General features: G+C 44.6%; 1 protein-coding gene across 1 annotated transcript in view; it reads right to left on the bottom strand.

Moving 5' to 3' along the window:
• The window catches only part of SHANK1 (SH3 and multiple ankyrin repeat domains 1), an 84,313-nt gene extending 75,640 nt beyond the window's left edge, over nt 1-8,673 (bottom strand). Inside the window, exon 1 of the mRNA XM_030194972.1 lies at nt 8,407-8,673. Within this exon, the coding sequence (XP_030050832.1) occupies nt 8,407-8,673 (267 nt within the window). The remainder of the gene's footprint in view (nt 1-8,406) is intronic.
• Nucleotides 8,674-17,110: the final 8,437 nt, after the last annotated feature.

Genomic DNA, 17,110 nt, shown 5'->3' with positions numbered 1-17,110 from the left:
GTTGGCATTGCCGTGTGGCTTTGTGAAAGGGGGGAGGTAAAATGATCAAAATAATTAAATCAATAATAAAATAAACTTTCAAATATAGAACCCTATAATTCCAGGAATCTATTCAAGAAAATAGTTTTAACAGAACAGTCCATTTGATAGCAGCTCGGTATGAAAACAGCATCAAAACATCTTAACAGAGTGTAAGTCTTCCGCCTTAGAAAACGCCAAAGTTTAAAGGTAACAGGTAGCCTGGAGCTAAACTTACAGTATTCACTATCCCATACAATGCACAATAGACTCAGCAGTTTACACGACTGAGGCTACCACAGGTAACATCTCAGTGATTTCCAACAGCTTTCTCTATACAAATTGCAAAGCAGCTTACATAAAAGCACAAAAGAATCTCATCATAATTAGGGCAAGATTCTATATACTGCGGATGTGCAAATTTCCGCACGTAATTTTTAGCGCCCTGTATAGAATTAGGCCATTAATAACTAATAGTGGCACAGATATATATTTTTAAACAAATAGGTTTTTAAACAATTCTGCAGACAGAAATAAAATGAATTGCATTTCAAAGAAATAGGCAGATTATTCCAAAGTTGTACGGCTTGAAAAACAAAAGATTATTCCAGTTTCCTTCTTATGTTGGATGCCCACGAAAGAGGGAAAATTACGTATTGGTGATTAAGTAAGCAACTACCTCACATAAAAGACGAGGTTAAACGGAGTCAAATAATGTGGTAATATTGTGTACATAATACAAGAAGATTTAAACTCTAACTGAGCACGAATTGGGAACCAGTGAAGCTTTTTCAGCAAAGGTACTACTACTACTTATCATTTCTATAGCGCTGCTAGACGTACGCAGCGCTGTACACTTGAACATGAAAAGACAGTCCCTGCTCGACAGAGCTTACAATCTAATTAGGACAGACAAACAGGACAAATAAGAGATAAGAGAATATTAAAAGTGAGGATGATAAAATAAGGGTTCTGAACAAGTGAATACGGGTTAGGAGTTAAAAGCAGCATCAAAAAGGTGGGCTTTTAGCTTAGATTTGAAGACGGCCAGAGCAGGGGCGTAGCTGGCATGGGCCCCCGTAGATTTGGCCCTGGACCTCCCTGCCGCGACCCCCTCGACCCCCCCTTCCCGCCGCCAATCCTCCCCCGCTGCCGTCGTGTACCTTTGCTGGCGGAGGACTCCAACCCCCGCCAGCCAAAGTCCTCTTCTCGGCCGCAAGGCGTTGCTTGCTGAATGATCTGACCAAGTTTCTGTGCGTGCGTCTGACGTCCTGCACGTTGTACTGCAGGACGTCAGACGCACGCACAGAAACAGATTCAAACTTGATCAGATCATTCGGAAACGCCGCATGGCCGAGAAGAGGACTTCGGCTGGCGGGGGTTGGGGTCCCCCGCCAGCAAAGGTATGCGGTGGGAGAGGGTTGGCGGCGGGAAGGGGGGGTCGAAAGGGTTGCGGGGGGGGCGGCGGGGAGGGGGTCGGTGGCACCGGGGGAGTGAGGCTAAAATGTGCCCCCTCCCCTCAGGCTCTGGACCCCCCTCCCGTTGAAGTCTGGCTACGTATAAGCCCAGGACACCTCAAATTATCACAGATTAACATTTCATAGAGACCCAGGACACCTCAAGTTATCAAAGATTAACATATCATAGAGGTCTGGGGCATCTTAAAATATTGCAGGGTAACATTTTGTGTAACCTTGGGTTCTCATAGCATTTCAGGGTAACACAAGTCAAAGTGCAGTCATTAAACTATTTTATTTTTGTGATTTTATTTACATTTGGAATTGTTTATTTTTCGTTCTCATCTTTGTTGTGATTTTAAGACGTTCAAATAATAATAATTAATTTATTCAGTTTAATTTTAAATATGTATTGACTGCCTTCCTGGCCCTGCCACGGTCATCTAATACCATTTACATTCAAGGAATTATTTAAAAACAAAATTTTACGAACATCAGTTCTTAGTGGCTGCGCTGACTGTATTAATCTAAATAACGGCATTTTTAATTAAATACATAACTACAGCCAGAGGCCCTGAACATATGTGTAATTCAGTCGCTTCAACTGCTGAACGGACATCTTATCCCGATCACAATTGGATATCTCCGATATTTGGATAATTTCACAGCCCCTTTACAGGTCAGGACATGCTCCGTTATGGTGCTGTGTTAGAAAAGGATTCGTTGACACCAGGCCTTTTTGAAAATACCTGAGGGGGGGAGGGGGATAAATGTATTTACCAGGAAAAGAGGCAGCAGCAGCCGTTTTACAAACGTTCCCATAGAAAAATGAACAGCATGAACCGGCGGCTAGTTCACAACGTCCACGTTTACCTGGTGCCACGGCCACAGATAGCAGCCCAGTTTAGAAACCTATGCATGCAAGAGCCACCAATGAAATAGTGAGATGACAAACTTGGAGGCGGGTATGAGAAACACGGGATTAAGGATTAATCTCTCTTGTATCGCCCTGGTTGAAACGAGCGCTTTTTAGAAATCTGTGAGCCTTTGGAGCTGCTGTAAACCCAACCTTGCTAATTTTCCCCGATACCCTTGTGTTCCCTTGGTGTGGATCTCCACAGGTAAAGAGTGGCTTTTTAAGTGGGTATTTACAGAATAAACTTTTGCAAATGCCGCTCTTTGCGTGTGGATATATTTGTGAAATAGTATAGTATTGACCCTTGAAGACAGACTTTCGGCTCAGCAGCTAACATAGTAGGTGACGGCAGAGAAAGACCTGTACAGTCCATCCAGTCTGCCCAACAAGATAAACTCATATGTGCTACTTTACACCTGACCTTGATTTGTATCTGCCATTTTCAGGGCACAGACCGTAGAAGTCTGCCCAACACTAGCCCTGCCTCCCACCACCGGCTCTGCCACCCAATCTCCGCTAAGCTTCTGAGGATCCATTCCTTCTGAACAAGATTCCATTATGTTTATCCCACGCATTTTTTAATTCTGTTACTGTTTTCATCTCCACCACCTCCCGCGGGAGGGCATTCCAAGTATCCACCACTCTCTCCGTGAAAAAATACTTCTTGACATTTTTCTTGAGACTGCCCTCCTTCAACCTCATTTGATGCCTCTAGTTCTACCACCTTCCCGTCTCCGGAACAGGTTATACTATCCGTATAACTTCCAAAAACCTGGATTTGCATGTTCATCGGCTGCTGGGCTGAACGTAGAAACGTTTGAATATCGGCTCTTACGTGTTTAGTTATGAGTAACATGGATTGGAAGTTTTATTGTTGAAAAGGGAGGTTATCACTTGTGACATTAACATTAAAATTACATTTTTACAAGCTCAAAGAAGAGCAAGTCTTGGGTGAGTTAAAGGCAATATGTAAGTATGTGTTAGACCTTCGCTTCTCTGCCTTCATCCATCACTACCCAGCATATCGTGTGTCTTTATGTAGAATCAGCACATATGAGGGACAGGCACACGCAGCACATCACCCGTGTCAATGCAAGGAAAAGGAACTTATTTACATTTTTAGCATTTATAATTCACCTAAACAAACAATTCAAGTGGCTTACAATTACAAGAGCCAGAAAATTAATGTGAAAATGAGAGTCTACGTCTCACGAACACCAACACAACCAGCCATGTTGCATCTGAACTCGTTAAAAGAAATGACTCACATCAGGAAAAAGGTTCCAGTCACTGGCTAAAGTCTATCACAAGTAGGAAATGGATTTTCATTTTAATTTGTTTAGCAATCGGCAGCCAATGGAGCTTAGCCATCTCCAGTGAGACACAAACTCCTCGTTATGGTTGTAATTAGCCAAATATAGCACAAGGTTCCCTGTGAAACACAGGAATTACAACCCGGCAAGAGCAGGACCAGAGCAGCATGTCAACAATGCTCTGGGATAAGAAGCAGATGTCGGGCACGGCTGACATGCATGCACAGGAATATGTGACACGCAGAAGCTGCACGGCACATGCTGAGAGCTGAGCCCACGTGTGGGATGCTCTCACACAGCTGCCTGTTACCGGGGAGATGACAGCCACGTCTCCTTAGTAACAGTTCCCACAGCAACGCCTGGACCCCCAAAGCAACACAGAGATTTTAAAGAGACCAAGAGGGGCATAATGGAACAGAAACGCCTATCTCCATGGGCGTTAATCTCCGAGAACGGGTCCGTGAAGGGGCGGGGCGGATCGTATTTTTTAAAAGAAAAAGACGCCCATGTTTTATTCGTCAAGGTGTGAGCTGGGCGATTTTGCTTTTCAGCGATAATGGAAAATGAAATCGCCCAGCTCAAAAACGAATAAATCCAAGGCATTTGTTCGTGGGAGGGGCCAGGATTCATAGTGCACTGGTCCCCCTCACATGGCAGGACACCAACCGGGCACCCTAGGGGGCACTTTTACAAAAAACAAATAAAAGGTAAAAGAGCTCCCAGGTGCATAGCACCCTTCCCTTGGGTGTTGAGCCCCCCAAATCCCCCTCAAAACCCACTGCCCACAAGTCTACATCATTACTATAGCCCTAAGAGGTGAAGGGGGGCACCTACATGTGGGTACAGTGGGTTTGGGGAGGGTTGGACGACTAATAGCATTAAGCAGCACAATTGTAACAGGTAGGGGGGGGGATGGGCCTGGGTCCACCTGCCTGACGTCCACTGCACCCCCTAACAACTGCTCCAGGGACCTGCATACTGCTGCTTGGGAGGAGGGTATGACATTTGAGGGTGAAAGTAAAAAGTTGTGAAACATCATTTGTTGTGGTGGGAGGGGGTTAGTGACCACTGGGGGAGTCAGGGGAGGTCATCCCCGACTCCCTCTGGGGGTCATCTGGTAATTTAGGGCACTTTTGGGGGCCTTATTCGTAAAAAAACAGGGTCCAGGAAAAGTGTTCTAAATTCTAGCTCAAAACTGTTCCATTATCGGCGAAGGGCGCCCATCTCTGTTCGCCCGATAACCACGCCCCAGTTCCTCCTTCGACACGCCTTCGACACGCCCCCGTCCACTTTGTCCGCATCCGCGACGGAGTGCAGTTGAAAGCGACCCAAATTCGGCTTTTGATTATACCGCGTTATTCGTTTTTGTGAGATAAACGCCCATCTCCCGATTTAGGTCGGAACTTGGGCGTTATTCTCGTTCGATTATAAGCAGGCAAGGCAGCCAGACCTCTTAAAGGGCCAACACACAGCAAAGGGCAAATGCAAGGCTCAACAGTACTCCCCTGCTACCCCTCTCTCTCCACAGCACCCCTTACTGGGAGAGGCTGAGACTGCAGGAGCTGTGAGCATCCCTGCACCAATCTCCTGCAGTATTCCCTGCCGGGAGAGGATGGGTGTCACAAAACGCCTAGCCACCTGCCTAGGGTTAACCCATGGCCACTTAGAGGCTCTATCCCCAGCACAGCTCAGGTTCGCCTGCACCTGCTGCTCGTGCTCTACACTAGCACCCTCCTCTCACTGACTGGGTCACAACCGCTTCTGGGCGAGTCTCCTGCTCTCCAATTATCCCCAGTGATTTCTAGGTTACTGGAAGTCACACTCCCAGTGGTCCCACAGCTCCCAGAAAGCACTCACAGACCCAACACACAAACCACCAGGATTCTTTATCAGTCCAGACAGGCAGAACAAACAAACAATTGTGTTTATTCTCGTAAAAATATTGAACAGTGGACAAAAATGTGCAAATAGCAAACAGTAACAAGTAACTGAAAATGGGTCAATTAGAAAACTAACTAAACATCTATATACTGCCTAAACAGTATCGGGGAAGATCCGGACATATAATTGTTCACAGAGCCTTAGCAAAGAGATCTGTCTCCCTCTTCTTCCAGGCTAAGACTGAAGCAATAGCCAGCAACAACTGCTGGGTAATTTCAAACTCCAGGCCAATCAGAGCACAGAAAAGTCAAGTTTCAAATAAAAACTGGTTATATCACTACAGTCACTTCCTATTATCTGTGTGCCAACTAAAAGAAAGAGACGTCAGTCCTCTGTAACAGCTTTAAGCATAAACATGCACCATCTGCTGGCCAAATAGGAGAAATACACTTCAGGCATAATTAAATCAGGAAAATATCCAATACATTTTACAGGCTTAAAACACACTGTTTCTTCACACTGGAACTGCAAGAGTTATGAGCTCCCATACACATAAGTACAGCCATACTAGGACAGACCAAAGGTCTATCAAGCCCATCATCCTGTTTCCAACAATGGCCAATCCAGGTTACAAGTACCTGGCAAGATCCCAAAACAGTACAATACATTTTATGCTGCTTAATCTAGAAATAAGCAGTGGATTTTCCCCAAGTCATTTTAATAATGACATGGATTTTTCTTATCCAAACCTTTTTTTAAACCCTGCTAAGCTAACTGCTTTTACCATATTCTTTAGCAATGAATACCAGAGTTTAATTACACATTGAGTGAAGAAATATTTTCTCCAATTCATTTTAAATTTACTGCTTTGTAACTTCATTGCGTGCCCCCTAGTCCTAGTATTTTTGGAAAGAGTAAACATACGATTCAAGTCCATCTGTTCCATTCCACTCATTATTTTATAGACCTCTATCATATCTCCCCTCAGCCTTCTCGTCTCCAAGCTGAAGAGCCCTAGCTGCTTTAGTCTTTACTCATAGGGAAATCACCCCATCCCCTTTATCATGTTCAGCGCCCTTCTCTATATCTTTTCTAATTCCACTATATCTTTTTTGAGATGCGGTGAACAGAATTGCACACAGTATTCAAGGTGCGGTTGCACCATGGAGCGAAACAAAGGCATTATGAAGTCCTCATTTTTTTCCATTCCTTTCCTAATAATACCTAACAATCTATTTGCTTTCTTAGCCGCCACCACACACTAAGCAGAGGGTTTCAATGTATCATCAGCGATGACACCCTTTCCTGATTGGTGACTCCTAATGTGGAACCTTGCATTACGTAGTTATAGTTCGGGTTCCTCTTTCCCACAATCCTCTTGCCAGTTAACAACTTTGAATAGCTTTGTGTCGTCAGGAAATTTATTTTCAACAATTTTTTATTAAACCTCTCAAAAATACACATACATACTATTTGTTGGTTCAGCTGTAACAAGTAATCTCACCAACTATGATATTATTAGACTTCTGTCATCAAACTTTAACTTTGAACCTCTCCTCCCCCTCTCTATTTATTCAATTATTACTGAACAAGAAACTTGCAACCTATAAAACTTGACAGATCCTTCCCTGCGAGCATCGTCAGGAAATGTCATTATCTCACTAGTTACTCCCATCTCTAGATCATTTATAAATATGTTAAAAAGCAGCGGTCCCAGCACTGACCCCTGGGGAACCCCACTAACTACCCTTCTCCATTGAGAATACTTACCATTTAACCCTACTCTCTGTTTTCTATCTTTTAACCAGTTTTTAATCCACAATAGGACACTACCTCCTATCCCATGACTCTCCAATTTCCTCTGGAGTCTTTCATGAAGTACTTTGTCAAATGCCTTTTGAAAATCCCGATACACAATATTGACCGGCTCACCTTTATCAAAGAAATGTAATAGATTGGTGAGACAAGATTCCCTTCACTAAATCCATGTTGACTTTGTCTCATTAATCCATGCTTATGTATATGTTCTTGTAATTTTATTCTTTATAATAGTCTCTACCATTTTGCCTGGCACCAACGTCAGACTCACCGGTCTATAATTTCCCGGATCATCTCTGGAACCTTTTTTAACAATTGGGGTTACATTCAGGGCCGCCGAGAGGCTGGGCCAGGCCTGGGACAAGGCCACCCCTGGGCCCCCCCCCTCCACCCGCCACCAGGCCCTCTCTCCACCCCCGGGCCCTCTGAACTGACCTTAAGTGCCTGACCTTTGAAAGCGCAGCAAGCAGCGGCAGACCACTCCTTCCTTCTATGTCCCGCCCTCACAGAAGTTACATCAGGCGAGGGTGGGACACGAAAGGAAGGAGTGGTCTGCTGCCCACTGCTTGCTGCACTTTCGAAGGTGAGGCGCTTAAATTCAATGCCAGGGAGCGACGGAGGGTGGGCGGGCCAGACTGCGGCAGCGCCGCCGGGCCCCTCCCCCCCGGAGGCCCGGGCCCGGGGAATTTTGCCCCCCCCCCCCGTCCCCCCCTCTCGGCGGCCCTAGTTACATTGTCCACCCTCCAATCTTCCGGTGCCATGCTTGATTTTAAAGATAATTTACATATTACTAACACTTACTGCATCATTCCCTACAGCGCCTTCTGCTGGGACAGGCTGGGACTGCAGGAGTTACGAGCATCCCTACACCTAGTGCTCCTGCACCATTCCCTACTGGAAGGCTGAATTGATACCCATTCTCACCAAAGCAGTTATATCTCCACAGATACCACACATCTGACACACATGCACAGAGAGAGAGAGAAGAGGGGGATCTGCTTACTGTCTGATGCAAATCGGGAATCCCAATACGGAAGACCATCATACTGTAGTGGGCATCATCAGGGACGGAGAGGGACCTCTCCTTGATCCTTCGTGTTGCTGCAGCGGAAGACGGATGATTTCCACTAGCTTTACTGTTGGCAGATGTGGGATTGCTCTTCCCACCACGGGCCATTTCCTCCCCGGAGCTGTCCGAGTCTGACTCGCCCCCAGGGTATTCGGGGACGCTTCTCTGCTCCTCGTCGCTTGACACAGGACTCTGGAGCATTTTTAGGGATACGGAAGAGCAGCTGCATCACAGGACTAGCTGGGTCAGGGAACAGGAGGCTGAGCCAAAGCTCAGTTAAAAGTACTGTAATCTTCAGAGGAGCACTCAGCAAGCAAAGGTGAGAGAGCAGCAGGACATGGGCAGGCAGAGACAGACTTGAATGAGGAAGTGATGAAATCAGGGACACCTGGGGAAAAGGAAAAAGCAAAGAGCATTAGAAAATGGGAAACCTAAACAAGGAAACAGAGAGCAAGAGAAAGCACAAACCAGATCAAGATGCACACCAGGAGAAAAAAAAGGAAAGCATAAACACGTGTGTTGGAAATATAGAGACACAGGCACAAACATGTTAGAAATACAGAGAGTCCATGGAGAAAAATAAAACCAACATTTCCACAAAATACAGCACTGGAACCCACAAGTGGCAGTGACTAAGCCACAGGGTGATCCAAGATGACAATAAGTAGAGCTTTTATTCACAATCCGAGACCAAACAGGACCCAGCACAGGCCGTGTTTCGACTCTCAAGCTGTCCTCAGGAGTCCAATTACAAAAAAATACTTAAAAGATACAATAAGAAAGAAAATGCACATTTTTGCATAAAAGCATGGAAACCAAAGTAACCATATGTGCAAAACATGCTTCTTTTATGTAAAAATTTGAATTTTCTTTCTTATTGTATCTTTTTAATATTTTTTTGTTAGAGGACTCCTGAGGAAGGCTTGAGAGCCGAAACACAGTCCCTGTTGGTTCCCGTTTGGTCTGGGATTGTGTATCTGTACAATTGTACAGACATATAGAAGCACATGTATGTATGTACAGTACACACACTCCCATAGTATACAAATTTATAGACAATGTACATACTGGCATACCACACGTCCATTCAGTGTACACATTTAGTACTCATTTATATGACTGTACAGTGTACACACTCTCATACTATCCACACAATCACAGTGTACACATTTATATCAACTTACAGTGTACATACTCCGTGTACACATTCTTTCTAGGACCCCTATTTTCACTATCTGTGTTTGCATTTATTATTGTCTCAGTTTCACAATGAGCCGAGCCTGACACTGAGTTTATTTAAGGGTAAGTTACCCCAGCAGACACCCCCCTCCCCCCTTTTCCTCTCCACATTCCCTGCTAAGATTATGTATTTTTATCATTCAGTCCCTACAAAGAGAGTCAGCATATCAATGTGATCTTCTGATGCCCTTACACTCAAAGAAAAACACAATCAACTTCATTTGTCAACTGAACGACTTCTTATTACGTAAATAAAAGGGACACTGCACAAAGATGGTAACTTGTGCAAGCTGATGACAGAAGCAGATTGTCCAAAAGGCTCTAATTAAAGCTCGGTAAGTGTCCTCAGGGTAACAGCCATTCCTGATTATTGAGTTCTGGAACTATATCGTCTAAGCAAATCTGAGAACACAGCGCAGGGCTGGCCAGAACCCCAAGGCTGCTCATTAAGCTCACAGCCATGCGGAATCCACTGGGAACTCTCCTTTTCCACTCATTCACCACTTTACTGCAGAGAAATCGAGACAGGACAGACAGACTGTGCAGCCTGCATAAAAACCCACACAGGCACACAGCTCGTGGTCCTGTCATCTCCTCAGGACAAAGCCTATATTCGTCCATATATCTACACATCGCATAGGGAGGAATGAATGAGGAGACGAGGTCCTCTCTGATGATGTCTGAGAAGCGATGATCATGAAGAAACCTTTGAGTATATCTTCAATGCTCAGTATTGGTCAGAAGTCAACACTCGTGCAAGAACCTAGTGCTCTCCTTCCAGTTCACACCCCTTCTAATATCTCCCAAAAATCTCAGACTACACAGAGGACATAGCAGGTATACAATTAAACATGAAAACAGAAGAAGTAACAGGCTGCTTCAAAACCTATGATCCATCAATCCTGAGAGGAACACAAGAGGGGAGTTATACAGGAGCCATTGGAAGGTGTCATGTGGAGGGCTGATCAGCAGAAGGAGTGTGTGAGGGGAACATAGTTTCATGTGAAAAGAATTACAGTGGATGTGCTGGAAGGAGTTCACAGGCTGATGTGAAACAACTCACTCAGAATGCAGTCTGTATTTCAGTGCATATAAAGGGAGCAATTCTGTAACAAGGTACCTGGGTTAATAGGGCAGAGAGGAGCCTAGTTTAAGCCGGTTTTATGAAGGCATCATAGGTGCTTCTCTAACATTATTAAATAGACTCCCGGGATCAGTCTAACAGCAAACATGGTCAAACTCAGAAAAAGGTAACTGCATGTATTAGCACAACTCCTGGGAACGGACGTAGGCAAACTATTACCTGCACATGTAATTTAAACATGTGTACAGCAGTTCATGTATCAATGCAAGCTATACCCTGGGAACACCTATACCTGATCCGTGTTAAAGTACGTCAGCACATGTAATTTTACACATGTATAGCAGTTCATGTATCAATGGTGGAGGAGTGGCCTAGTGGTTAGGGTGGTGGACTTTGGTCCTGGGGAACTGAGGAACTGAGTTTGATTCCCACTTCAGGCACAGGCAGCTCCTTGTGACTCTGGGCAAGTCACTTAACCCTCCATTGCCCCAGGTACAAATAAGTACCTGTATACAATATGTAAGCCGCATTGAGCCTGCCATGAGTGGGAAAGCGCGGGGTACAAATGTAACAAAATAAATAAAATAAAAATGCAAGCTATACCCTGGGAACACCTCTACCTGATCCGTGTTAAAGTATGTCAGTACATGTAATTTTACACGTGTATAGCAGTTCATGTATCAATGCAAACTATACCCTGGGAACAGCTATACCCAATGTGTGTTAAAGTATGTGCAATCATTCAGCACATTTAATTTACACGTGTGTACAGCAGTTCATGTATCAATGCAAACTACACCCTGGGAACACCTATACCTGATTCATGTTAAAGTATGTGCGACCTTTCAGCACAAGTACAGTGGTGCAATTTAATGAAAGGACTATTCTACAACTGAATCATGCTTTTTACCCCCTGTGCTACATAAGTACATAAGTATTGCCATACTGGGAAAGACCAAAGGTCCATCGAGCCCAGCATCCTGTTTTGAACAGTGGCCAATCCAGGTCACAAATACCTGCTGTTTTAATGTTGCAGGCCTTGAAAACAGAGCAATGTTGAATGGGGGAATCACGCACATTGTTTTGATTATGATCCCATAGCTCTAGCAAAGGGTATCTTCCAGCCCTAATTAAACACCTTAAAGCATAGTAGGCATCACTTAAGAATAAATGTTCGTCCTCCCCCATAGCTGGGAAGTCTGTGACTACTTTTTACTCAAAGACTCAAATGTTCCCACAGAGACTCGCACTTGCTTTATCTATGAATAATCTTTCCAACCATCATTCATGTACTTTTTGAAAAGCCAAACCTAGATGCATTTTTTTCAGTTCTTGCCATAACCCTGCCTCCAGGACACCACTGCTAAATGTGGGTAGAATATGTGGCTTGTGGAATAAATTGCCGTTTAACACATGGCAGTGGCTTTAAAAATCACACTCCATGATCTTGGACTTAGTTCCAAGTTCACTCCCTCTGCCTCACTACATAGTTCTTTCCCTGCTGAGCCATGACTACAGAATAGCTCCTCCTGGAACAGGCAAAGTAGCTCATTCTAGAACAGGCAAAGTAGCTCCTCCTGGAACAGGCAGAGTAGGTAATTCTGGAACAGGGAAAGTAGCTCCTCCTGGAGCAGGCAGAGTAGCTCCTCCTGGAACAGGCAGCTGTCTCACAATCCAGGGATCACGGGTTCAAGAGCGGCTTGTACTTGATAGTTATTTAGGACATAAATTGAAGATGCAGGGTAGTAGACTCAGCAGTAACATCAGGAAATACTTTTTTCTCAGAAAGAGTGGTAGATGCTTACAATACCATCCCAATGGAGGTGCCAGGAACAAAAACAGTGACAGAATTCAAAAACATGTGGGATAAATACAGAGGATCCTTATATAGACAGAGGAGGGAATCGAAGCCAAATTAAATGTCCTTCACACTTTAAACAAGGCCTAGAGGGATGTAACCTGCACAGAGCAGCAAATACAACTCTGGCCACCTTGTTGGGCTGATTGGATAGACTGTACATTTGCTGTCATTTATTAATGATACTATAAATAAATAAATCGATAGAAGTACCCGCGAAAGCTTTCCTTCTAATAAGTTCTGGGAGAAGAGGATATTTCTCTGGTAAGTGAACAAATTTTGCTTGTGCTTTCGGAACTTGAAGATTGGGGTTTAAAGGAGGAACTGTAAGTTAGTGATAGGCTGATATCCTTAATACTTTAGCAAGTTTTAAATTACGGAAAAACTCAAAACACACTAAGATGGAGTCAGCAGTCCAGCAGCGAGAGGGGTGCTATCCAGTCTTTTGCATTGAATGTCACATGTATGATTATCTCCCAATTGGTGAGGTGTCATATGTGTGTGCCCGATGCAAAGAGCTCCTAGCTCTCAGAGAACGTGTCCGTTCTCTTGAGGCTAGAGTAGCAGACTTGATGGAGCTGAGGGAGACAGAGAGGTACATAGAGGAGACCTACAGGGATGTTGTAGAGAAGTCCCACCTCCAGTCAGGTAGCCCCTGTGCTACCTTGGAGGAGGGAGGTCTCCTAGAAGGAGAGCATCACCCTGGTGAAGTAGGAAGTACTCCTGTAGCCAGGACCTGCCCACCAGGGGATGTATTATCCTTTCGCACCGAGGATATATCTCCAAATGTTGCCCGGGAGGGAAAGGTTAGGACAGCTGTTGTACTTGGTGATTCGATCATTAGGCATATAGATAGCTGGGTGGCTGGTGGACGTGAGGATCGCCTGGTGACTTGCCTGCCTGGTGCGAAGGTGGCGGACCTCACGCGTCACCTAGATAGGATTTTATATAGTGCTGGGGAGGAGACGGCTGTCTTGGTACATGTGGGTACTAATGACATAGGAAAATGTGGGAGAGAGGTTCTGGAAGCAAAATTTAGGCTCTTAGGTAGAAAGCTGAAATCCAGATCCTCCAGGGTAGCATTTTCTGAAATGCTACCTGTGCCACGCGCAGGGCCCAAGAGACAGGCAGAGCTCCAGAGTCTCAATGCGTGGATGAGACGATGGTGCAGGGAGGAGGGCTTTAGATTTGTTAGGAACTGGGCAACATTCTGGGGAAGGGGGAGCCTATTCCGAAAGGATGGGCTCCATCTTAACCAGAGTGGGACCAGGCTGCTGGCATCGGCGTTTAAGAAGGAGATAGAGCAGCTTTTAAACTAGAAATGGGGGGAAGGCCGACAGTCGCTCAAAAGAGCATGGTTCGGGATAAGGTATCTTTCAAAGATATCACCATAACAGGGAAGATAGAGTATCCTGATAGTGAGGTTGCAAAAGAGATTGTAGTAGATCGGGTATCTTTAAATAACAATAAAAATCAGACAAAAGATTGCCAATTAATACTGTCAAGTACTAAGCATGATGTACTTAGGAACAACAAACATAGTTTGAAATGTCTATATGCGAATGCCAGGAGCCTAAGAAATAAGATGGGGGAGTTGGAATATATTGCACTAAATGAAAAATTAGATATAATAGGCATCTCTGAGACCTGGTGGAAGGAGGATAACCAGTGGGACACTGTCATACCGGGGTACAAATTATATCGTAGTGATAGGGTGAATCGGATTGGTGGAGGGGTAGCATTGTATATTAACGAGAGCCTTGAATCAAATAGATTGAAAATTCTGCAGGAAACAAAACACTCCTTGGAATCACTGTGGATTGAAATTCCATGTGCAAAGGGGAAAAGGATAGTGATAGGAGTGTACTACCGTCCGCCTGGCCAGGACGAACAGACGGATGCGGAAATGTTAAAGGAAATCAGGGACGCAAACAAACTGGGCAACACAATAATAATGGGGGATTTCAATTACCCGCATATAGACTGGGTTAATGTAACATCTGTACACGCAAGGGACATAAGATTTCTTGATGAAATCAAGGACAGCTTCATGGAACAGCTAGTTCAGGAGCCGACAAGAGAAGGAAAAATACTAGACTTAGTCCTTAGTGGTGCTCATGATCTAGTGCAGGGGGTAACGATACGAGGGCCGCTTGATAACAGTGATCATAATATGATCGGTTTGATATTGGCATTGAAGGAAGTGAAACTAGGAAATCAAGTACGCTAGCGTTTAACTATAGAAAAGGTGATTACGACAAAATGAGAAAAATGGTGAAAAAAAGACTGAAAGGAGCAGCTCGCAGAGTAAAAAACTTGCATCAGGCGTGGATGCTGTTTAAAAACACCATCCTGGAGGTTCAGGACAAATATATTCCACGTATTAGAAAAAAGGGAAAAAAGACTAAACGTCAGCCGGCGTGGCTAAACAGTAAGATAAAGGAAATCATTAGAGCCAAAAACAATCCTTCAGAAAGTGGAGAAGAGAACCAACTGAAAGTAACAGGATAGATCATAAGGAATGCCAAGCCAAATGCAAAGCGGAGATAAGGAGGGCAAAAAAGGACTTTGAGAAGAAATTAGCGTTGGAAGCAAAAATACATAGTAAAAATTTTTTAGATACATTAAAAGCAGGAAACCGGCCAAAGAGTCGGTTGGGCCGCTGGACGAAAATGGTGTTAAAGGGGCGATCAAGGAGGACAAAGCCGTAGCGGAGAAATTAAATGAATTCTTTGCTTCGGTCTTCACCGAGGAGGATTTGGGGGGGACACCGGTGCCGGAAAGAATATTTGAAGCGGGGGAGTCGGAGAAACTAAACAAATTCTCTGTAACCTTGGAGGATGTAATGGGTCAGTTCAGCAAGCTGAAGAGTAGTAAATCACCGGGACCTGATGGTATTCATCCCAGAGTATTAATAGAACTAAAAATGAACTTGCGGAGCTACTGTTAGAAATATGCAATCTGTCCCTAAAATCGAGTGTAGTACCGGAAGACTGGAGGGTAGCCAATGTTACTCCGATTTTAAGAAGGGTTCCAGAGGAGATCCGGGAAATTATAGACCGGTGAGTCTGACGTCGGTGCCGGGCAAGATGGTGGAGGCTATTATTAAGAATAAAATTGCAGAGCATATACAAAAACATGGACTGATGAGACAAAGTCAGCACGGATTTAGTGAAGGGAAGTCTTGCCTCACCAATCTAATGCATTTTTTTGAGGGGGTAAGCAAACATGTGGACAATGGGGAGCCGGTGATATTGTATATCTGGATTTTCAGAAGGCGTTTGACAAAGTGCCGCACGAAAGACTCCTGAAGAAATTGCAGAGTCATGGAATCGGAGGTAGGGTATTATTATGGATTAAGAACTGGTTGAAAGATAGGAAGCAGAGAGTAGGATTGCGTGGCCAGTATTCTCAGTGGAGGAGGGTAGTTAGTGGGGTCCCGCAGGGGTCTGTGCTGGGTCCGTTGCTTTTTAATGTATTTATAAATGACCTAGAGATGGGAATAACTAGTGAGGTAATTAAATTCGCCGATGACACAAAATTATTCAGGGTCGTCAAGTCGCAGGAGGAATGTGAACGATTACAGGAGGACCTTGCGAGACTGGGAGAATGGGCGTGCAAGTGGCAGATGAAGTTCAATGTTGACAAGTGCAAAGTGATGCATGTGGGTAAGAGGAACCCGAATTATAGCTACGTCTTGCAAGGTTCCGCGTTAGGAGTTACGGATCAAGAAAGGGATCTGGGTGTCGTCGTCGATGATACGCTGAAACCTTCTGCTCAGTGTGCTGCTGTGGCTAGGAAAGCAAATAGAATGTTGGGTGTTATTAGGAAGGGTATGGAGTCCAGGTGTGCGGATGTTATAATGCCGTTGTATCGCTCCATGGTGCGACCGCACCTGGAGTATTGTGTTCAGTACTGGTCTCCGTATCTCAAAAAAGATATAGTAGAATTGGAAAAGGTACAGCGAAGGGCGACGAAAATGATAGTGGGGATGGGACGACTTTCCTATGAAGAGAGAATGAGAAGGCTAGGGCTTTTCAGCTTGGAGAAGAGACGGCTGAGGGGAGATATGATAGAAGTGTATAAAATAATGAGTGGAATGGATCGGGTGGATGTGAAGCGACTGTTCACGCTATCCAAAAATAATAGGACTAGAGGGCATGAGTTGAAGCTACAGTGTGGTAAATTTAAAACGAATCAGAGAAAATTTTTCTTCACCCAACGTGTAATTAGACTCTGGAATTCGTTGCCGGAGAACGTGGTACGGGCGGTTAGCTTGACGGAGTTTAAAAAGGGGTTAGATAGATTCCTAAAGGACAAGTCCATAGACCGCTATTAAATGGACTTGGAAAAATTCCGCATTTTTAGGTATAACTTGTCTGGAATGTTTTTACGTTTGGGGAGCGTGCCAGGTGCCCTTGACCTGGATTGGCCACTGTCGGTGACAGGATGCTGGG

The sequence above is a fragment of the Microcaecilia unicolor genome, chromosome 3 (genome assembly GCF_901765095.1).
Source record: "Microcaecilia unicolor chromosome 3, aMicUni1.1, whole genome shotgun sequence".
Taxonomy (NCBI): domain Eukaryota; kingdom Metazoa; phylum Chordata; class Amphibia; order Gymnophiona; family Siphonopidae; genus Microcaecilia; species Microcaecilia unicolor.
The sequence above is the reverse complement of the archived record's forward strand: the minus strand, read 5'-3'. Positions and strand labels throughout refer to the sequence as shown.